Here is a 21,962-nt window from a genome sequence, read left to right as displayed (position 1 = left end):
TGCTTCATAAACAAGTTTTGGCATAAGTAACATATCACTCGTAAGGAGCAATTTTGTAATGATTAACAGACCAGAAACAGACCGAAAAAGTGGACTATTAGAGGTGAGAACAAAAGCAGCATGTCTGAACAAGCCTGATGCACTGAACACGCTGCCTCCTTGCACGTGGCAAGAGATGGGGAGTTATGGTGGTGCATCCCACTCTCCCCCCACCCAGGGAGGGGTAAGGACCAAAATCTGCTTTGGTAGGGACCAAATCCTGCTCCTGAAGCTGCAGAACTCCCTGATTGTGCCACAGAGGAGGGGTTGGAGCAGTCTCTCCAGTTCGGGGAGATAGTGGGAGCTGATAACAAAAGTCCTTTCTGCTCCCAGCAGGGTGCCAGGCTCTTGCTGCGCAGAAGGAGAAACATATTAAGTTTAGAAATTGTTATTTGAGCTCAACAGCAAGGCTGGGTCAACAGCTGGGAGCGCTTGGAGCTGATTATCTGCAGGGGTGAGGCCAGAGCGTGGAGGGATCCCTGGGATCAGGGTCCCCTGTGCAAGTGCCATCCTGGCAGGGAGCTGGGGGGGGTGGGAGGACCTGGCAGGGGATGGGGGATGATTTTTCTTGCTTTGACTCCACTTTTCCTGCTCAGGGGAGCCACGGGAGCACAGCTGCCTACAACTCCCTGGGGGGTTATTGGCTGAAGATCCCTCAGGGCGGGAGTTTGGTCCCAAAGGGCTCCCAGCGATGCCAAGAGGGGCTTTGTCACAGCCACGAGCGGGATTTAGGCTCGGGCAGGGCGAAGGGCCCAATGTGTCCCCCCTCCAGGTCCCTGCCTTGGGCGGGGGGTCAGTGCCGCCCCTCCCTGCAGCCGGTGGGGGTGAGGAGGGTCCCCCCTTGTCTCCCCTTCCAGCCTCTCCCCCGTTGTCTCCCGGAGAGCCGCTGGCGCAGCCGGTGCCGCCGGTGCGGCCGTTGCCTGGGAACGGCGCTCGGAGCCCAAGGGACGCGGGGATCGGTGTGTCGGTGAGCGAGGGGGTCCCGGGGGAGTCTCCAGGCCTGGAGGGGGCTTGGGAACGGCTCTGTGTGACCCCGGTGACACCCGCGGGGTCCCCGAGCGGCTGTTCCCGAGCTCCCGTCCTGCCCGCCGGGGCCGGGGGACGGTTTTCCCAGGGCCCCTTCCCGCTCCCGTGAAAGTTTTCCGCGCACGAGGTTTTGGTGTTGGCTCGAATCCAGACCCGTGAAGCCGGAGATGAAGCAGCTGCCGCCCAGGAGCTGCCCGGCTGCTTATGGGGACTGGGATAAAACCCATCCAAGGGGTCCACGCCCGGCGCGGGGGGTGGGTGGGGAGGGAGCCGGAGCTCAGCTGGAATAAATGGGGCTGTGCTGGGCTTGCTTGTGCTCAGGGGGAGTGTTACTGGAGCTGAAAAGGGGCTCTGGGACCTGTTTCCCATCTTCACAGGTGCCCTTTCCTCCTGCTGTGCCCAGTTCCAGGTCGCTGTGGTACAGCCAGACCTTGGGGAAGTGTGTGTGGGAGAGAGTATTCCAGAGCATCTCCACGGCCCAGCTCCCTGGAAGGAGAGTGCAGGTGGATGGTTTGTGTGAAGTTACACCAGAGGAGCCCACTGAGGGAAGACCAGGAATAAGCAGTGAGCTCAAGATGTCCCAGGACAGACAGATGGCTCAGGAGATGGGTGAGCAGGTGAGGGTGGTCCCATGGCAAGTCCTGCCCGAGACAAGATCTGGGGCAAAATCTGATGGAAACAGAGCCCCTGGATCCAGGATAGTGTCTCCCAGGTGTGTTTTACCCCAAGACATCCCAGGGGAGGGGGTCTGGGGTCTTGGCAGAGGCAGCATCTCTGTGTAGTCTCAGTCCAGCGTCAATATTTGCTGACACTTGAGCTGCCTGGAGCCACCTGAGCGGGAAGGAACCCGGCTCCTCCCTGTGCTGAATGAAATGTTATCTCACCTCCCTCGAACCAGGAACTGTCCAAGAGGGGCTTAGACCTTGCAGGAGAGATTGCTACGGGAAATCCAGTAGTCCAGCAGGGAGAGGCAAAAGCTGGTGTGGATCCCAAGAACAAGATTAAGTGGTCAGTGGTTAAACTGGGGAACCCCTGACCGGGGCTGCTGCCAGCTCTGTCCCCAGGGCTGGTTAATACCTTTACTGACAGGCTGGTGAGGGGCTGAAGAAGGTGGTGGTGGGATTTTTAGCCTCCCTTTCTGTCTGCTGGCCGGGCAGCAGGGCTGGGATTGCTGCAGAGCCCTTCACAGTCAGCTCAGCCCCAGCTCCAGGACCCGATTCCCCTGGTTTTAACCTCAGTTTGCCATTGCTCCCTCTCCAACCCATGACCATGTGCCCTGTTGCAGCAATGAATAACCATTGCTGGGGGATAGTCAGGGGGTGGACATCAGAAAGGACAGAGTTCACAGGACCTACAGGTTAGTTTTGGAGGAAAACCCGGGCATCTTAGCCCTGGTGATAGGAGCTGAGGAGGTGCAAAGAGACCAAGGTTAGATGTGCAGAAGGAGAAGCAGCAGCTGTTGGGAAACTTTCCATGGAATTTTTTTCCCCCTGGTACAAATCCATAGGCAATTTGGACAGGAGCAAAGGAGTATCTTTGTATTGGAGCCTACCCTGAGAGTGATGTAGGTTGGATCTGAGACATTCTGGTTTTCATTCTCACTACCTGCAGGGCAGTCCCCACCCAGATCAGCCCAGGAGCCAGCACCCACCAAAATCTCTCTCCCTTTCCAAGGATCCCCTTGCTGCTGCCAAGGAGAAGGAAGGACCACCAGAGGATGCTGGAGCAGATGAACCATTGTGTCCCCCATCAACTCCTTCAAGGATGGGGATCCTAGACACCCTGCCCAGCACCTGGGCTGGGAGCCAGGATGCCCTGGGGGAAGACATTGCTAGGACATCATGCCTGAAGGGTGCTGGGCCCCCTAAACCACCCCCAGTACTCTCTGAGCCCAAGGGGGCCATTTCCAGCCCTCACTCAGGCTGCAGGAAGCAGGACACACAGCAGAGGAGCAGTAAGGACGACCAACATGATGGCTCTTCCAGCTTGGTGTGGGGAGCCAAGCCAGGGATGTTATTCCAGAAGGACAGGGAGAGCAGCCCTCACTCTCTTGTGAGTACCAACGGGTACAGTGCCACTGTGATGGTCCACATGGCACCCGGTGCTCCCACCTCGCTCTCTCCTATCACCCCACAGACCTTGTGTGGCTTTTCTGCCCTGTCTGCTAAGAGCCAGGATCTCCCTCTTCCCTGTAGAACCTGTCCTGGGTGTTTGGCTACAACAGCCGCCTGGCTGTGCACGGCCTGATGGACGGGGAGGACCGGGTGCTCCTGTATGTCTCCTCCCACACAGTGGTCATCCACGATGTCCTGGGGAACAGGCAGTACCACCTGCAGGTTTGGCACACAACCCATGCGTCTCCCTCCTCCTCCCCTTTTCCCAGACTCCTTCCCTCTGGCTCTTCTCCCAGTGCTCAGGGGTCACCTACAACTTTGCCCGTGCAAAGGGGTGCGTTGGTTTGCTCGCGCACTTGTTGCAGTTCCCAACACGTGGTGGTGGAAGGCACTTAGTGTGGGGTTGCAGCAGTGATCTCATGAGCAGAGCAGCTTGATGGATGCTTTAAGCAGCCCCAGGTCTGGAGCCTCCAAGGCTATTTGCTGCTTCCCTTTCCCAGGGCCATGCAAATGTCATTTCTTGTCTGTGTGTGAGTGAGGACAAGCGCTGGGTTGCGACTGCTGACCGAGGGCCAGACGCTCTGATCATTGTGTGGGACTCCTTCTCTGGGTAAGCTCCCAGGAACCTCCTCTTTGGAAACCCCCTATGTCTAGTAAATCACTTAGGACTGACTCCAGCCTCAGCTGAGGGTGAAATGGGAGAACACAGGGACGGACTAAAGCAGCAAAGGAGCCAAAACCAAACTTCATTGTCCTCGTATCACCCACACCCACAGGACAATGAGATGGGGCAGAACTCCCCCAGACTAAGTATATCACATCTCCAAGCTGTAGTATTTTCTTTAAAAATCCCTGGTGAGTTGTTTCCCAGCACCATTTACTTGGGAGGAAGGGAGGGAGGGGACACTGAGGACCAGCCACGGTGCCGGCTGCTCCCACAGCAGCACTGGTGTTTGTAGCCTCCCTCCCTCCCTCTCTCCTTCCCTCCCTTCCTACATCCCTTCCTCCATGCAGACCAGGGTGGGCAGTGCCACAGATTTTGCCAAGTGGTTGCCTTGAACCCCTGTGCTGCCTGAGCCCCAGGAGGTGTTTGCTCCGTAGGGTACCGGTGCGCACCATCTTCGAGAGCCACCCCGAGGACGGGGTCTGTGCTATCGCCATTTCCCGGGATGCAAAGTATCTGGTGACCATTAGTGCTGGCACAGTGCAGGTAAAGAGAATATCTCCTCTTCCACAGCTTTCCAGGATAGAGCCACGGAAGTTTTTCCCAGTGCAGCACAGGAGAGGGGGGAATTCAGATGGGGAGAGCAGAAGAGAAGGGGAGTGGGTTTGCAGAGTGATGGCTTGATTTTGCTGAGCCATTAGAAGACAGACCTGGATTTCATTAAAGTCAATGCTGCAGAGTTGAGAAAATGCATCTTAATTTGGGATAAAAGCCTCTGACTTCATCACTTTCATTGAAGCAATTTCCAGCATTATTTCCTGAAATTAATCTCTCTGCTTCCAGGCCATGCTGGGTTTTACCCTGCTCCAGTCCCTTATGCCCCACCATCCCCTGCAGCAGGGGGGGAATGGGGTTCACCCGGCTCTCCCGAGCTCCCAGAAAGCCACATGTGTTATTTGGGCTTTTCTTCCCTTCTCTCCCAGAGAGTTTGTGTTTGGAGGTGGACTTTGCCCACCGAGAAACCCCTGTGCAGCACAGAGCTGAGGCCTGAGTTTGGGTATCAGGTGAGTGACCACAGCTGAGGGGGGCAGAGAGGCTGGACTGGTCAGAACTGGTCAGAACTGGTCAGAACTGGGCAGCCCCATCCCCCTGCTCCCATCCAGTATGGGGCTGCTGCTAGATACTGGCTGGAGATGGGAGGGAGGATCACACCCCATCCCTGGGGTAACTCAATACCATGGAGCATCCCAGGGGGTCATCCCTGCTCCTCTGATGCCTGACAGACATGGGGTGCAGAGGGAACCCCAAGGGGGGTGTCCCTGCTCCCAGAGTAGGGAGCACAGGGAATCTGCCCTCTGTTTTCACTTCAGTGCATTGGAGAAGTGGGTTTTGGATAAAAGCAGATGTTTTGCATGGAAGAATAAGCAGAAAGCATCACTCAACTTGGTGCTGATGCAATTCTCACCTTTCAATTTCAGAATTATGTAATTTTTAACCCTCAAGATCCCCATGAGTTTGTCAGCAACAGCAAAACCCAGGTGATATTTTATCTGTGGGTAAGTAGGGACGTGGACAGTTGTGTTTCTGGTGCCAGAAAGGAGGTGGCAGGAGGGGAACATGCTGGAGAGGCAGCACAGGCTGTGGGGTCATGTGTCTGCCCATGACTGGAGTCACACTTTGCAGATCTGCCCCTGCCCTCACCCACCTTGCCCTCCCCACTCCCTGCCCTCTCTAGACTCCAGGGTGGTCTTGGCAGAGCGTAGCCCTCCCTCTATTCCCACACTGGGTCAGTCCAAGCTGTGGCAGGGATGCTCTCCTCCTCTCCCACTCCTGCTTTCCTGTGGGCCCTCATGTGCCTCGTGCCAGTCAGCAGCTTTTGGAAGAGGAGCAGGTAGAGGGAAAGGGTGATTTTGTGCTCTCTGGAAGGTCTTGGAGAGCCTTTCTGCCTCAGGAGCCCTACTTTGGTCACCACGGTGTGGTGCCAGTGCCCAGATGATGGAGAGGGGACACGCTGGCACTGCAGAGCACAGCTCCCAGATCCTTGTCCTGGATGTTTTCTCTGCTTTCCCCAGGGTGATGCTGGTTTGCAGTATGGAACACCATTTCTGAGCATCAAGGTGAGCACAGGGGGACCACAGCATGTCCCCCTCTTGGCTTTCCTCCTGGCAGCAGCCCTGCCCCTTCCTATCTCTCTAACCAAAAGCAGTGGCCGTGTCTCCAGCCTGTCCCCCTCAGTCTCTTGAAGGTACAAGCCAGGGTTGCCTGAGCTGAGGTCAGGATGCCCCAGTGCATCTTCTCCTGAGGCTGTTGTCTCTGGTGGTCCTGCCGTGGGACAGGGAGGGAATGTCACATGAGAACCAAGCAGAAACATCCCTGCTTGGGAGGGCAGAGCCAGCACTCAGGATGAACACATGGCCTCGCTGCTCTCCCTGCAGACCTTCAGGAGTGTGGTGGGACGCTTCAGCCAGTCAGTTTTCCATTTTAACAACTCCCAAGTTCTGACGGGCACCTCGGCCGGGAAGGTGGTGGTGTGGGATGCGGTTGATCCCCGAACTGACCCCAAGGAGCAGCGGGCCAGGCCTCTCGGAATGACCCCCACCAAAATAGTGTCTGTGCAGAAGGAGAGTCTCACCGTGCTCCAGGTGTTGGAGAGGTAAGGGGGAGGCCATTTTCAGTAGCTGTAGATACAGTCCTTGTGTATCTCAGCCACAGCAGCAGCAGAGAACTACAGCCAAGTGTTGGAGTTCTAAGTCTCTTGGCAGCGTGAGAGGACCAGGAAAACTCTGGAGGAAAGTGCTGCTGGTTTGTGTGTAATTTTCCAGGGATGGATTTGGCTGGGGGGAAAAATAAGGTTGAACATCACGGTGATGTGATGCCAGCTCTGCTGGGGTGGCTCAGACACTGGCTCAACCTCCTGGCCGTCACCGGCAGAGGGAGCAGACAGCCACCAAACGCCGCGTCAGCCCTGGGGACAGAGCAGGGACAGGGCAGGGTCACAGCCTTGGGGACAGGGCAGGGACACCACAGGGTCGCAGCAGAGCCGCTGGTTTCTGCACAGCCCTGGGCTTTCCCCGGCACATCAGTGCAGGGCTCTGCTCGTGTCCTTGTGCCGAGAAATGGGGAAGAGATTTCCTTCTGCCTGAGGGTGCTATGCAAGAAATATTTGGGAGTTGTCAATCAGTGTGTTGGTTAATAACTTTCCCTTCCTTGCAGCTGTATAGTAACAGGTGATGTGAAAGGGCACATTAAATTCTACGATGGGGAGCTCCGGCTGCTCAGACTCTACAGCCACAGCAAAGTGGGTCCCATTCGGTCCCTCTCCTTCTCCACAACCCTTTGTGATCCTCCTGATGCCTTCCCAGCCAGAAGCCAGCCCTTCCTCACCAGGTGAGTGCCTCTTTACAAACCCAGGTCCTCTCCTGTGTTTGCCCTGCAGCTGAAAGCCGGGGAGGTGTCAGTGGAACCTGGGGAGGTGGTTTGTAACAGCCTGGGAGGTGGTCAGTGAAAGCTGCCCTGTGGGCTTCTACCCTTTCTGGAGCAGGTTTCAACCCTGTGCCCAGGCTTTTGGGCAGGACATGGACAGGGAGGCAGGATGGAAAGGAACGTGCTTCTTTATTCCTCTTTTCCATTTGGGGTGTTTGTCCCACCTGCCCACCAGAGAGAAGCATGGGGTCTCTCCTGGGCATCCCTCTCTGCCTGCAGACCACAGGTATCTCCTAGCAGCTGTAAACTCCAGAGGGGCTCCAGCACATCCTAAATTCTGAATTTGATGTGATGCCTTGGCACAGACACGGCATCAGTGCAGGCAGGGTGATGATCAGCTTCTCTGTCACATCCCCGGCACACCAGGCAGTGCTAATGCTGAGCCTCCAGCTCTCTCTGGGCCCCTTAATCCCCCCCTTAAGCCCCTCCCATGGATGGCTATATCCAGTTGGATTTTATCATGGCTTGCCAAGCTGATTGGGGCAGTGGCACCAGCGCTGGGTTGCACCACCTCAACAACACAGGAGCTTGGGACAGCCCCAGCCTGGTCACCAACCCCTCTCTGTCCCTCTGTGTGATGTAGCTGTGCCTGAGGATTTACAGGGAGTCTGCAGGCCAGATGAAGCTGTTGTGTGGCTCCATCCAGCCTGCAAACCATATGTCTGTCACTCCCGTTCAGGCTCTCCTGGCAACGTCTTTTCTCAGCCGCACGTGTTTTCCAAAGAGCCATGTGCGACAGATTCCTCTCCAGCCTGGAGCAGTGCCCTGGGGAATGGTTTGGTTTCCCTGTCTCTGGTCTCTGTTGTCTCATCCCTCCTCCTGGGTTGCTGCTGCAGCTCCTGCCGCTTGCAGCTGCTCTGGGCAGCACAAAAGGCAGAAAATCAAAGGGGAAACCTTGAGCCTGTTTGTCTCAGCAGGCTGGTGGGATCAGGAATGGCTGGAGAGCCCAGCTAAGGCACAAAAGAGGCACAGAGTCCATCAGTGCCTGGGCCAGATGTGCATGAAGTGATGGCTGTCACAGGCCAGCTGGCAAAGAGGCTGCTTTTCCCCACTCGTGCAGCCACACCTCTGTCTATGCAACTCCAGGATTCAGCCTGGAGAAGACTCCAAGGAGACCTTATAGCACCTTCCAGTACCTCAAGGGCTCCAAGAGAGCTGGAGAGGGACTTTGGACAAGGATGTGGAGTGACAGGTCAAGGGGGGGAATGGCTTAATATTGACAGAGGGCAGAGTTAGGTTGGATATAGGCTTGATATGGTCTAGTGGAAGGTGTCCCTGCCCGTGCCAGGGGGGTTGGAATGAGATGAACTTTAAGGTACCTTTGTACCCAAACCAGTCTGGGATTTCTGTGTGGTCCTCTCTTATCCCTTTAACTGGGTCCAGACCCTCAGACCTCAGCCAGACTGAGACTATACATATTTGTGCATAATTATTCAGATTTCTGCTTCACACATGCCCAGTGCCACAGCGAGACCCTCTCTGCTGTGTTGGGTGAGCAGACAGGAACCATCCTGTCTGTGCTGTGGGACTGAAACTGTCCTCTGACCTTGTCCGTGGCAGGGTGGTCAATGTGGAGCCACTGACAATGGTGGCGTGGAGACACGTGAAAAGACTATTCAGAGTATCTTGAATTGCTCATTTGTCTGTCTCACACACCAGCAATTTGCAAACAGCAAAAGCTCCCCAGATGTCATTCATCTTCTGGCTTGCCCAGCCAAGTAGAAAATGGACCTGGCTCCAGTATCTTCCTGTGACGATTTCCCAGGTCGTGAATACAAAGTGCCACCTGCCCTCCAGGTCAAGGAGGGTTTGCATGTTGCATATCACAAAACATGAGGGATCGTCCAACTAAGTTGCAAAAAGAGACTGATGTGTAATATAGCTTGGAGGGACATGAGCCAGCGAGTCTGATTCATCAAATTCTGTTTCTCTCACGCTAAACAGGAACTTTATCCTTTCAACCTCTGATGCAACTGTGTTCCATGTTGCAACAGACAGCGCAAACTTTGAAAAAGTCCTGGAAGAGGCGAAGAAAGCTGTGAGTGCCATCGCCTGTCACCCGCAGCAGACCCTGGTGGCCGTGGGGAGTCTCTGTGGGCTGCTGAAGCTGTGGGACTACCGGCACACCGAGTACCTGGCTAGCAGGATATTCCCCGAGGCTGGCATCCAGTGCTTAGCCTATGACCCTGAAGGTATCCTGGCCTCGTGACCTCCCTGTGTGACCTCCTCCCAGGCACTGGGCTTCCCGGGAGGAGCGGTGGAGCCGTGAGAGTTTTCTGGCATGTTTTCCAGGTTATTTTCTGGCCGCTGGTTTTACTGATGGAAGCGTTCACATCCTCGATGCGATTTCCCTTCAGTCCAGCTGCGAGGAACTCCGGTTCTCGCGGGGTCCTGTGACTCACATCAGCTTCTCTCACAATTCCCAGTACCTCGCAACCGCTGTAAGCTTGTTTTTTCCGCTCGGTGATTTACATGCGCTGCTCGTCCTGCAGCTTTGGGAGGGACTGGGAATTGCCGACCGTCCTGCAAGGCACGGAGGGCTGTGCCTCCCCCGGGGCTTCGTGACTCTGAAATGCTTTTCCTGGCTCAAAGAGTCACTCTGTAAAAGCGTCACCAGTCCCAGCTGCTCCGCAGAGCCGCTGCTGGCAGCGTCCCATCGCTAACTTTAGTGACAAGTCTTAGCTCTGTGTCCATCTGTAGGAAGGGCTGGAGCAGGGATTTCCTCCTGGTTGGTGCTCTGTGAGGGGGGCTGCTCCCTCCATCCCATGTCTCAGTGTCAAGGCAGTGTTGAGGCAATTTGGCACAGAGATTGTAGCAACTGGTGACGATCTGTTCAAAGAAAAGATTCTCCTTTCCTGCACATATGCCAGGACACAGCAGTGGGAAGCATCTTCCTTGTGATTTCTGGGGAGTCACAGAACTCAATTTACTGCCCCTCTGTGTGAGCGCAGCAGGAGATGGCTCGGATGCTCTGGCCAGGCTGAGGACTGCTGTGGTGCTGCTGTGGTGCTGCTCTTGGGAGCAGCTGCCCAAATCTGTCTGGCCCAGTGTTTTATCCTGGCTGTGACTCTAAACCTCCTCATGGGACTTCAAAACTGAAAGGGCCAAGCTAAGCCCAGAGAGGAAGCAGGGGATGAGTGTGGGTATTGTGGCTCGTTGACCTTTGTGCTGTCATTGCAGGATGAGAAATATTCAGTGATCGTTTACAAGAAAGTCCTGCAAGAGGGGCGCAGATGCTGGGAACACCTGGCAGGGCTGGACTCCCACTACAAACCCATCCGGAGCATCCTCTTTGGAGTCCAGTCAGGCAGCAACGAGCCCAGGCTCCTGAGCCTCGGGGAGGACCGGCAGCTGGTGGGTGGATGTGAAAGTCTAATGGGCAGTAAAGATTTGTGGTTAAAGTGGCAGAGCTGGACAAGGACATCAAGGGAGACTCCGTGTGTGGTTCTGTGGCTCCCAACCCTCTCCCCATCAGCTCGATTGCTGGAGGTTGTTTCTCAGCCTGATCTCAGGGCTGAGGCTCTGCTACTGCAGGCTTCTCCAAGAGATGCTAAATCCAGTTAATCCACAAGGTCCAGGGTGCTGGCAGACCACAGGGGAGTTGTTTCCTTTTCTTCCCTCCAGGTTGAATATGACCTGAGCAGCAGCATCAAGGACCACCTGGTGGTCACACACAGGGACCGGGTGGAGCAGAGTGCTGTGCCCCTGTGCTTGGCCTGGTACCCACAGCTCAGCACCGAGTCCTTTATCCTCACTGCCAACAACTGCTACAAAATGAAGCTCCTCAACACAACAACCAAAATGTGCAGGTAGAGAATTGATTCAGACCTACAGCTGCCCGGGAGCCCCATCCTGACCCTGTGTTCTCCTCGGTCTAATGACCACCCTACTCCCACCCATGAGAATGTGTTTGTACATCTGTGATGCAGATCTTGGGATGACTCTAGGGACCCCTAGGTCAGTTGTGTCCACTCTGCTGTTCACTACTGTGTCATCTAGTAAGGCTGTGGCTTCAAATGGGTCTTGGTCTGCTCATTGGATTTGAGACGCAACTGTTCAACATCAGATAAAGAGACAGGAGTCCAGATAAGCAAAGCACAATAATCCTTGAGCACTAAATTAATTTCTGAGCCCCAGTGTGGTCCCTTGTAGCCAGGAACCCTGTCCTGTCCTGTTCTCTCAGCCAGTAGTACAAAGCCTTTGCACCCCCACACCTCCCATATCTACCCATCCTTCCACACAGCAGCTGTTTAGAGAAGGAAAATGCTTTGTGAGCTCTAGAATGGATAAATATGTTGTTTGCCTTTAGAAAGACCCTTCTGGGACCAACCTATGGCTCCCCATTGGAGAAGATGCAAATCCTCCCAGCAACAAGCACTGCAGACCCCAAGCAGTACTACCTGGTGTACATTACAAAGGACAAGGTATGGAGCCCCACCTTCCCCAGCTGTACAAGAGCCACCATTTGCAGAGCTGGTAGTCCTTCAGGAATTTCACTGGAGGTTAAACCATGTATAGGCTGGTCCTGCCTGAGAGCTGAGCGAGCTCCTGGGAGGAGGAGGCAGCACTGCCCCAGTGTGCAGTGCCCCAGGCCTTCTGTGGGACCCCCAGCTCTCCCAGACTCACTCTCTCTCTTTACAGGTGGGCTTGCAGATTTTGCCTGTTGATGGCAACCCCCACAAGTCCTCAGCCTTCATTTGCCACCCAGATGGTGCCTCTGACCTTGCCAGCTCCTATGACGGGCGTTACATCTTTACAGCGGGGGGGAGCGACTGCACTGTTATGAAATGGAAAGTCAACCTAAGGTGAGTATGGCAGGAAGGAGAAAGGAGTCACTTTCCACAGTTGAAGCAAATGCTTTCCAGCATTTACACTGAAAATGGGGCTTTTGTCCCGTTTTTGTGCCAGGTGTCTGTGTCCAGAGGAGTTAAAGCAGGCAGAGTGGTTGGTCATGGAGAGTTTCTTTGCAGGGCTCTCTTGAACATGGGTCCTCTGGAGGCAGGTGATAAAGTCCTGCAGCTTCTCTCTCCTTCCACAGCATATGCCCACAACCAGGCCAACAAACTGCATCTGGCAAGGGGGATCATGAGGTGGAGGACAGGCCCCAGCACTCATGGAAGCAGGAGACCCACAACTCGCTGAGGGGAGCAGGAGTGAAGGCTGGCAGCATCTCTGCTCAGTCCTGTGGGCTGCCAGCTCCCAGACACCTGGCATGACACTGGGGTCATCAACAGCTTAGTAAGAGTTCAGCATGGTGGGCACATGTGACACTGGGGATGGGGGAATGGCAGTGGGGTCAGCTTACATTGTAATGACCTGTTGGGCCCTAAGCAGCTGTATGGGGTGTCAGCTAAAACAGGAGGGACACATTTTTGGAGGGTTTTGTTCCCCTCCATGTGATGCATCTGCATAGTCATAGTGGGGATTAAGCCAGCAAACCTCGCAGGGGATGGACATAACACATATAAAATATTCCAATCTGGGAAATGGTACCCAAATGGTAAGAAGTTGGGCAGAGGATTCTGTGGTCCTTGTGAGGGCCTGGCCAGTGTGATGGGAGACTGTCAGGGTTAGGCCAGGACCAGAGCAGCAGTACTGGCTGCAGGAGGAGTGCACGGGGTGACTGCTCATACAAATGTGTCTGCTCTCCAAATGGGATAGGCATTTGCTGGGAAATCCCCCCTGCATTTGAAGACTGGATTTAGACAAGCCACCTTAATCCTATAAAGCTTTGCTTACATGAATAAACGAGCTGCAGTAAATGGGGTGGCTGGAAGAGTGAAGGCAGCTTTAAAAAACAAGGATCTCCAGGCTCTGGCCCGGAACATCCCCGATGAACCCTGCCAGGCTTCTCCCCCCGTTCTCTGCAAGTTTTCCTCTGCCAGCCCCCTCAGCAGCAGTGCCAGACGTGTGCTCCCACATGGCAGCAAAGGCAGATTTGGTTTCTTTGCCTGTCCAGGACGAAAGCTGCTCGTTGTAGCACCTGTGCAGGGCAGAGGGCTCCCCTTTGCGGGCGTGGCTGCAGGTGCCCAGGAGATACACCTGACACAGAAAGGAGCTGTGAATGACAGGAAAGCTCCAGGCCAGCATGGAATGACTTCACACTTCAGGGACTGGAAGGGGAGCCTAGTCCATGGCAGAGCTGGGATAGTGTGGCATGATCTCTGTCAGTCTGTGCTGGTTTGTTTCTTTTAAATCCTGCACATCACTCTGCTAACACAGAGCACGTCTCCTGGTTTCTGGCAAATCAACCCCATGGGAGCTGGCTTTTAGCTCTCTCTCCTGTGTTTGCCTTTTGGTGTGCACCTGTGAAACCCTCACCTTCCTAGGACAAAGGCTTTGTGCTTAGGACATGTGCTGGTCCTGCATGAAACACTTCTTACAGGTACCACTCGCTCTGAGGAAAGCCCAAAGGGTGCTGAGCCAGCTCACCTTCATGTGCCAGAACAAAGGAAACCTGGCTGGGAAAGCAATGGGTTTATTTATTTTCTTTTCCACTTTGTGTGGCTTAAGCAGTCGGGGGTCAGGATAAGCGACATTTTAAGGAAGGCAATAGAATATAAATGATCCTTCTTTATAATGGTTGGCCAGGGTCCAGGCAACATTGAATTTCTATGTAATCTGTTTTTTGAGCGAAGTTCTTGATGAGCTAATTATCATTTTATTGCTGCTTCTGGCATCTTGTGCATCTCCACTGTGTTTAATACCCAGATAACTTAATTATGAAAAAAGCATGAAGCTTGCAAAAAAACCCCAGTGGAAGCAGCACTGCCGAGGTGTGTGAGAGCTGCAGCCCTGCTGCCAGGCGTGGGGTATATTATGTGGCAATGCTACGCCATGGTTGCACTTCCAGGCTTGGTTTCTCTTTACATCTGCACAAGCCAAAGGGATTCTTTTGGCTCCAACTGCCTATGAAATTGAAACAAAGAGGTGGCTACTGAGGCGCTTTCAGTCTAATGCCGACTGCACCTGCGACACCGTCACCCACCACAGCTCAGGAAGTGGAGCAATGGATTGCACTGAGTTACTGGGGAAAAATGTGTTAGATCAAGGAACAGGGAGCTTGGGTTTGTGTGGTTTATTGCAAACACCAAGCCCCGGCCTTCTCTGCATGTTCAAAATGCTGATCGAGCTAATTCATCTCCCTCAATGTCTCTATAAGGAAGCAGAAAAGCTAAATGCCAGACACCAAGTTCAAGTCCATGGAAAAGCTCCTGGCTCCCAGCCCTGTACTCATTCCACTAAACAAGAGGACCATTCAGTAATAATTAATTCCCACACTGTGCTATTGTATGTAAAACCTGTGTATGAAATATGCTGTAGAAGTGCAGCTGATGATAAAATAGCACATGGTTCAAGGCAGTGCTTTTCTTTCCTGAATTCTGAGGCCCAGGGATTTTATTTATTGAAAGTGTATGTGAACAATGACTAGAAAGGGAACCGTGAAACCTCTCCTCACATGAACCCTTCCTGTACCTTCTTTTCTCTACTTCTGCCAGTGCCTTGGATGCTGCTGCTTTCCTGGGTGGGGAGGACATGATCCCATTCTACAACCTCCTGGATGGTGGCAGAGAAGGCGAATTCTTCAGGGTAATTATGCTCACTGTGAACACCGTCTGGCCACAGCTGGTTGGAGTTTAAGATTCATTTATACAGGCCAGCCATTCCCTTATTTTTTGTCCAGATCACCTTCAACAACAATCCCATTGATATGCCTGTTAGAAAAACCTAAAAGGAGCCTTATCTTCCACGCCTGTTGTTAACTGATCTTCACAGTATTCTTTTGAATCCCTGGCAGGAACTGGAAGACTATTTTTACTATGCACAGATATGCAGCCAAGGTACGAATACACTGGAGAACAGACAGGTGTCAGTGCACATTCCCTTGGAGGAAATTCCTTCTGTAATGAGAGCAATAGGATTTTATCCATCAGAGGAAGAGGTTGGTCAGTTGTTTTTATTGTTGTTATTAAAAGAAAAAAGAGCAAGACTGATTGCATTTACCAAGTGTCCCAAGGGCCATATTCTGACCACTGCCATGTTGGATTGCTCCAGGGTATATTTGTTGGCTTTCAATGTATTTAACTGGTCTGTGTCAATACAGTAGTGGTCAGAATCCGGCAGCAAATTCCTCAAAAAGTAATGATTCCTTGCTAGCAAGTTGGGAAACCACCGGGGCTGAGCAAACCTGGAGCCTGATGGTTCAGAAGCATTCAACAGGACAACCTCAGGGTCTTCTGGAGGTTGGGGGCTCTGCCACCACTTCAGAGGTGGGTTTCTTCAGAAGGTGAAAGTAGGGAAATGAATCTTCCTTTGACTCCCAAGGGCAGCAGCCTCCAACCTTCCAGTGTCCATGGGTAAAGTGCTTTGGTCCCTCTGTGACTTGTACTAGTGGCTGAGCAGCATGTGGTTGGTAGGATGTGGTTGAGTCCCTCCAGGTTGGATGGAGACTCAACCAGAATGTCCTATATGTGCTACCAGTGTGGGTGAGAATGTCCAGCTCAATGCAGTCACTCATTTGGACGTTGACAGAGCCTCTCTTTCTTGTTCTGCTTGGGACTGATGAAAGAATGATTTTAAATGGAGACAGTGGCGTTTACTCCCATGGAATGTAAAGTTCTTTCACTAACAGATAAACCCTGCAGAAGCTCTCTCTGAGGTTGCCTTTAAGGTTGCAACAGCAGAGCTTCCTATCAAACATTTCTCAGGAGCTTTTTAGCTTCACATTTAACAGCAGACAGACACAACTGATTTAATAAGGGTGCAGTTCCTTCCCCTTTTGTGGCTGTTTCTCCAAGGCAGTTTGTATTGTATACAAACCTCATTTGTAATGTGTAACCTGACAAAAGGGTAATTAAAGCACGTACAAAAAAAATTACTGAATCTGATGCAAGGAGATTTAAATAATGGCCTCTTTGCACCAGCCACAGCCCTGTCACTGCAGAGGGGTTCTCCCCAGGGCAGTGGTGCATCACTGAGCTCCCTTCGTCTGCCCACAGGGGAGGTTGTTCATCTCTGCCATGGCACATGAACCCACAGGCTGCTGAGACGGTGCTGTGAGTCAGTGCCACCCCATCTGCCCAGGGATGCTCTGCCAGGAGAGCCAGCAGATGGGAGGCAGGACCTTTGTCACAGCTACCATCTAACAGACGTGCTTTGGAGCCCCCACAACCAGCAAATGTTTGTCTGAGCCAGGGCTGCTTTGCCCTGGTGTCAAGCTGTGGCATTATCCCCTCATACTGTGTTAGAGCTTTTCCTTGGGTTATTACATTTTTGCCTCTTGGGGACAAGGAGAATATAGTCCCCTGGGACATGTCTCTGAAAGAATAATTGATAACCCCTCCCCGCCTCCCACCCCAAATTAAAATATAAACAGCGTTTCAGGCATGGAAACAGAGGTGCTAAGCTGTTGTGAAACCAGGCAACCTACAATCTGCTCCTCGAGGCAGGCAGGACAGTAATAAAATCCAGAAAGTTCGTCTCTCTGGAGTGCTTTAATATAGGAAAAGCAGGAGGGAGAAAAGGCAGCTTGGACTGACTAGCAAAGCTTTTGGGAATTGGTGTTTTTCTTTTGTAGTTCAGTGGGATTGATATAAAACCTAATCCCAGCTCAGCCAGAGCTGAGTGAAAATGACTGTTCTTGCTTGGCGTGACATTCGCTACAAGAAAAATATGAGGCTGAGATTTCCCTCTTCCCCAGGCTTCATTCAGTGGAAAAACTTGTGACACAAGGACAAAGGCCCAAGGCTGAATGCAGAGTCCTCCCTGGGGAGATCTTGCATCAGCCTCTCTTCCCGGGGAGCAGCAGGCTTGGTACGTGTTGGCACGGGGAATTCTCCCGGCGTTTCTCTGCTGCCCCTGTACCTCCGAAGGGGCTGCGAGTACAATGAGGGCATGGAGCAGATGCTGCCTTTTGGACACACATCTGCACAGCTGCCAGCAGGGCTGACTCACAGCACCAGACTTCAGTAAAACCACCCAGCATGGCCAGTGCTTGCTGTTTGTCCAAGAGGAGAGCGCAGGCTGTCAGCCACACTGAGCATGTTTGGATTTGGCTTGTGCGGTGGCAGAACCTCACCAGACACATGTCAGAGGGGGGGAAGATTGTTCGTGCCAGCCAGGGTGTGCAGCCTGGTTATGTGGGGACTCTCATGCACGTGCTCCTGCAGCAGGGATGGTGTGTTTACCAGTTTGTGGTTTGCCTGCCCGCTGTCCCCAGAGTGGAGACGCAGCTGTGGCAAAGGTGCCGGTAACAGCTGCAGAGTCACCGAGTGCCCGTCATGAGAGAGGAAATCCAAAATGACAACGTGTGTGCTACCCCCATCTTCACCTTATGTCATCATGTCAGCAAGTGTGTAACTGTTGGCCGTGCCCATCCTCAGCTGCCGAGTGCAGCTTCCCACTGGGATCCCCACTGTGGTACCAGTATGTGCACGGTTATGGTACATCGGCATTCACCAGATTGGAAACTGGCCCGATGCTCTGCAAAAAATGTGTAACAACCTGTCTTGTCTTGATCTTTAGATTGAAGAAATGATAAATGAGGTAAAATTCAGCAAGTGCATGGATGGTGGAGAACAAGTGACAGAAATCAATTTGGAGGATTTTATCAAACTTTATATAAATCATCGACCTGCGCTTGGCTTGTCGATGAAAAGCCTACAACGAGCGTTTCAGGTTCTTGGTTATGATAACGAGAAGGGAGACAAAGTTATTGACAGAGGAGACTTACTGTCTCTGCTTCAGTGCAGAGGTGAGTTATTTCGCTTCTAATATTAGTTTTATGCTTGCTAGTTCTGCCTGCAATTTCAGAACTTATTCACTGCAGCAAAAAATTAATCTGGAACTATAGTTTGGTAACCAGGGCAGGCGTGGGGAGCCGCTTGTTTTAAGATTTTAAATTGAATAATCACATCTATTGTCTCAGCTGCTCTTCTTTTACTGCTCTGGAAATCTCTGCTGGCCTGAAGTATCTTGGCTGTCAAATGATGAGTATGGATCTTGGTAAAATGTATCCTTCTTCCAGTATGCCCTTATCTGAATCACTGTTCTCTGTTACAGTCCAGCAGGCTTTGGCAAGGTAGTATAAAACTGATAAAAAGGGCACAAGAAAAGAGGGATGAAATTAGTCAGTCCTGAACTGAATCTGTGTGAAAGACTGAAAAGATGTGATGGTTTAGTTGAGCTGAATCAGGAAGAACATTGTAAATGTGTGTGTTAATATAACTGTGGCCAGTGCCATAGAGTGGTAAATAACAAACTTTTATTGTCTTACTCCTGGTGTAAAAGTGCAGTTGAGCATTAAAACAGGTAAAGGGAAATGCTGGTTGACTCAGTACATCACCTGGTAAGACTCCTCGACACAAAGATCCTTGGAAACCAAGGATTCAACCAGTGTGAGAAAGGTTAGTTATTTATATGGATGGTGTGAACATCCATAAATAGATACATGAGATAGAACAGTTTCATAACAGATCTATAACCTCATGCTTCAGGGCATGAGCCAACCGCTAACTGGGAACAAGTGCCATGTCCACATTATTCCAAGATACTAAATCAAGACTTCTCCACCTTTCTCTTCCTCCTCTATGTGAAAATGGCTACACAGACTGTGGTCTCTGCTAGGAATTCTCCAGCAGGAATAGAAGCTCAAGCAATATAGCCTGAAGTGCAATACAGCTCAAGTGCAATATAGCCTAAAGAGCTGTCTGCATCAGAATTTCTCCCTTTGATTAACATTTTTCCCCAAAATGCAACAGAGAGGCCGAATCTCCTTTTGAACTGTCCTGTTCTGTTTGTGCATGTTCCCGTTCAAATTCCTTTCTAGTTTTTGTGCTCTCGACCCCATAACCCATGGGCTGGCCTTGCTCTGTTGTGTACAGGAGAGCAGATGACCGAGGATGAGCTGGCCCAGTGTCTGACCACCCTGCTGGGCAGGCGACCTGGGAGACGAGGATCTGAACCAGACATCCACGATCCCTCAGGTACAGGATTAGCATTCCACACAGCACAGAAGCAGGATTGCTTCAATTCCCAAATGGAACAATTTAAATTTCAAACCCATTTACCCTGTTAGGCCAAGAGAGCTGTCAAAACTGCTCAGACAGGATTGCAAAAATAGTCACAGAGCTACAGATTGTCCTTCATCCACGCAGCAATCACACGGGTGTATCTAAAAATAAATGGACAATGAACTATAACTGGGGCCTGACAAGATTACATTGCTGTTTATCTGCTGGCTGGAACTGAAATTAGAAACACACAGGGAAATCCCAGAGCTGGTTTCACCCAGGCAGCAGTGCCCATTGTAACAGAGCTGTTGGTAACGACTGCATTTGTCTGCAATTTATGTCCCAGTCCACACCAGTCTGGAACAGCAAATTACAGCATCGATTTCAGCCAAGTGGCTGTATTTAATTGCCCATTGTAGTTGGAACCACATTTTCATATGATTTGTGTCCCAGTCCCCACCAGTTTGGAATAGCATCTGTTTAGGGTCATTGGAATGGGCAGCACAGAGCAAAGGTGCAGCTCCCAAAGGGAACTGCCTGGTGCTGCAAAGCAACTTCGAAATCCCTGGATTCCTTAAGGTCCTAAAATCACATTAAATTGCTGGAGTGTAAAAGTTGTCCCATGACCCCTCTCAGGCAGGGACTTGCTGCAAGGTGAGACTTGCAGATTCGACAGGTTCCTGATATAAATACATAAAATGTTAAGCAAGTAAACCATCACTTTTTTATGGTTACTTCACTTACAAATTTTACTGACCTGGAAAGCCATTTTTATATCACTACTGTGTGTCTTGTGGTGTTGCTACTGCTCTCCAGGTGCAGCAGCTTTGATTGAAGAAGAAATTCCAGAAGAAATCACAGCAGAGATATTTGCTGCTGACATTCTTGGCTTACCTATTGCTGCACAAGAAAAAAAGAACGGAAGGAAAGAGGCGAACCTCTGATCTACAAAGACTCGGAATCACAGCTGCCACAAGGTTTTCTGTTCGTTCCTTCTTTCCAGACTCCTCTCCTCAAATATCTGCAAAATTTGTGTTTTATGTTTATTAGAAAGTAAAGGTCACATAGTTGCATTTCAGTCAAACTCTAGAATAAACCCCCAGTTTAGCACACGCCACAAACCTGTAATTTCCCACCTATGTAGGGAAACACTGGGGTGGCTGTAGAATGAAGCAGGTGGCCACCCCAGCCTTGGCTGGAGCCTTCCTAGAATTTATTTCAGGTGGGTTTATGCCAGATGCAGTCTATTTTCATTATGTTAAGACAGTATTCATTTGTGAAACCTGACAGCAGAAGAGCGATGTAAAAGTACTGTATTGATTAAATACATTGATAAATGCTTGGACGGGTTAGAATGGATTTGTAATTATAAATCCAACAGACCCCGGTAAAGAAAGGAACGCTGTGATGTACATTAAAATCAGGTTTCCCTTTTGGCCTTTAAAACTGACTTTTTCTTTCTGAAAGTAGTAATTCCAATTAGTAGTGTAATACCAATGGGACGGCATCGCACTGTGTGTGTATAAACAGCATAATGAGGCTGATACAAGTTGCTGTAGAAAGATCAGTGAAGTGCTGTTGAACACGGCTTCCTTCTTTACATCATCCTCGGCATCAATTTGAATAATAATGTAGGCCCTTAAGAAGCGTTCCTTTCAGAGGCAATGTTTTTTAAACAGAGATCGCTGTTGTGTACTGAGAACATCTGTGATTGTACAATTAGCAAGAGCAGCAAGGTGTGCACTAGGGGGAAGTTAATGAGGGAGTCCAGCAGTAACAGGACCAGAGAACGCAGGTCTGTGACAAACGTCCTGCAGAGCATCACCTCACATGTAACTCTGCCCCTTTACCCTTCATGTTCATGTACTTCCATGGATCTGTGTTGGAGCTGATCCTCCACTGCTTAAAAGCAGTCTAATTCCACAAAAATCATTGGAATTATTTAAGGCAGATGAGAAACGTTATGACAACTGGGGGAAAAAACCAAAATGTGCTTCTTACAGGTTTATGTTATTATTATGATTTATTTATCCCATTTAAGGAGGGATATTTTGCTAACAGAGCACATCGCCCATCCCTGCGCTCTGGGGTCTGCCACAGCAACTGGCACAAGGGCGGGATGTGTGTCTGTCACACACAGAGCCCCGGGGCTGCCCTGCACAAAAATAGGTATTATTTCTATGTCAAGTGCTTTGAGCTTTCTAAAAGCCCCTCCAGTTCTGCTTGGCAATAAAATTTAGTTTTGCCCAGGATGCTGTTAGACTGCACTGGTTTATCACAGACTCCATCAGGTTGGAAAAGACCTCTGAGATCGTCGAGTCCAACCTGTGACCGATCTTAGTCAACCAGACCGCATCATCGAGTACCACGTCGAGCCTTGGATTAAACACCTCCAGGGGCGGTGATTCCACCACCTCCCTGGGCAGCCCGTCCCAGTATCCAACCACCCTTGATGTGTTGAGGTGACCTGAAATTGGACAAACTTTTAAATTCTGAGATAAGTTACGGCCTGAGCACGGTGGAGGCGGGGAAGGAGCTTTGCCTTGCGCTCCAAGGGAACACCGTGGAGTTAAAAACCAGCAACGGGAGCTCTGGAAGCGCCGCGCGCGCGGGGCCGGCGGCCGC

General features: G+C 51.5%; 2 protein-coding genes across 6 annotated transcripts in view; one reads left to right on the top strand and one right to left on the bottom strand.

Annotated features, from left to right (window-relative positions):
* The first annotated feature begins 442 nt into the window (after positions 1–442).
* On the top strand, positions 443–21,684 carry CFAP251 (cilia and flagella associated protein 251). Of its 5 annotated transcripts, none has more exons than XM_051785753.1 (22): positions 443–1,006; positions 1,443–1,682; positions 2,740–3,117; positions 3,261–3,401; positions 3,680–3,789; positions 4,281–4,389; positions 4,827–4,907; positions 5,322–5,381; positions 5,916–5,960; positions 6,279–6,496; positions 7,057–7,230; positions 9,271–9,518; positions 9,619–9,767; positions 10,507–10,680; positions 10,951–11,135; positions 11,636–11,750; positions 11,968–12,131; positions 14,826–14,916; positions 15,125–15,268; positions 17,851–18,079; positions 19,209–19,310; positions 20,154–21,684. In XM_051785753.1, the coding sequence occupies exons 1-22, from the start codon at positions 731–733 to the stop codon at positions 20,279–20,281; spliced, it is 3,561 nt and encodes a 1,186-aa protein (XP_051641713.1). In that variant the 5' UTR covers positions 443–730; the 3' UTR covers positions 20,282–21,684. The 5 variants fall into 5 exon arrangements, with proteins under 5 accessions (XP_051641713.1, XP_051641712.1, XP_051641716.1 ...); XM_051785752.1 differs by having other exon boundaries at positions 444–1,006; positions 5,322–5,399; XM_051785756.1 differs by having other exon boundaries at positions 822–1,006; positions 1,475–1,682; positions 5,322–5,399.
* Positions 13,230–21,962, bottom strand: part of VPS33A (VPS33A core subunit of CORVET and HOPS complexes) — a 117,170-nt gene continuing 108,437 nt past the window's right edge. The window contains exon 12 of the mRNA XM_051785762.1: positions 13,230–13,239. The gene's annotated coding sequence lies outside the window, so the exon portion shown is untranslated. The remainder of the gene's footprint in view (positions 13,240–21,962) is intronic.

The sequence above is a fragment of the Manacus candei genome, unplaced genomic scaffold (assembly GCF_025592945.1).
Source record: "Manacus candei isolate 608988 ecotype Guabito, Panama unplaced genomic scaffold, ASM2559294v1 h1tg000020l, whole genome shotgun sequence".
NCBI classification, from domain to species: Eukaryota; Metazoa; Chordata; class Aves; order Passeriformes; family Pipridae; genus Manacus; species Manacus candei.
This window is presented reverse-complemented; position numbering and strand designations above follow the sequence as displayed.

Coding starts and splice junctions, on each gene's coding strand:
- CFAP251 (XM_051785752.1), top strand. CDS start 731: ATGCCAAGAGGGGCTTTGTCACAGCCACGAGCGGGATTTAGGCTCGGG. Junction 3,402..3,679: donor ACAGGCAGTACCACCTGCAG/GTTTGGCACACA, acceptor TCCCTTTCCCAG/GGCCATGCAAATGTCATTTC. Junction 4,908..5,321: donor GGCCTGAGTTTGGGTATCAG/GTGAGTGACCAC, acceptor TTTCAATTTCAG/AATTATGTAATTTTTAACCC.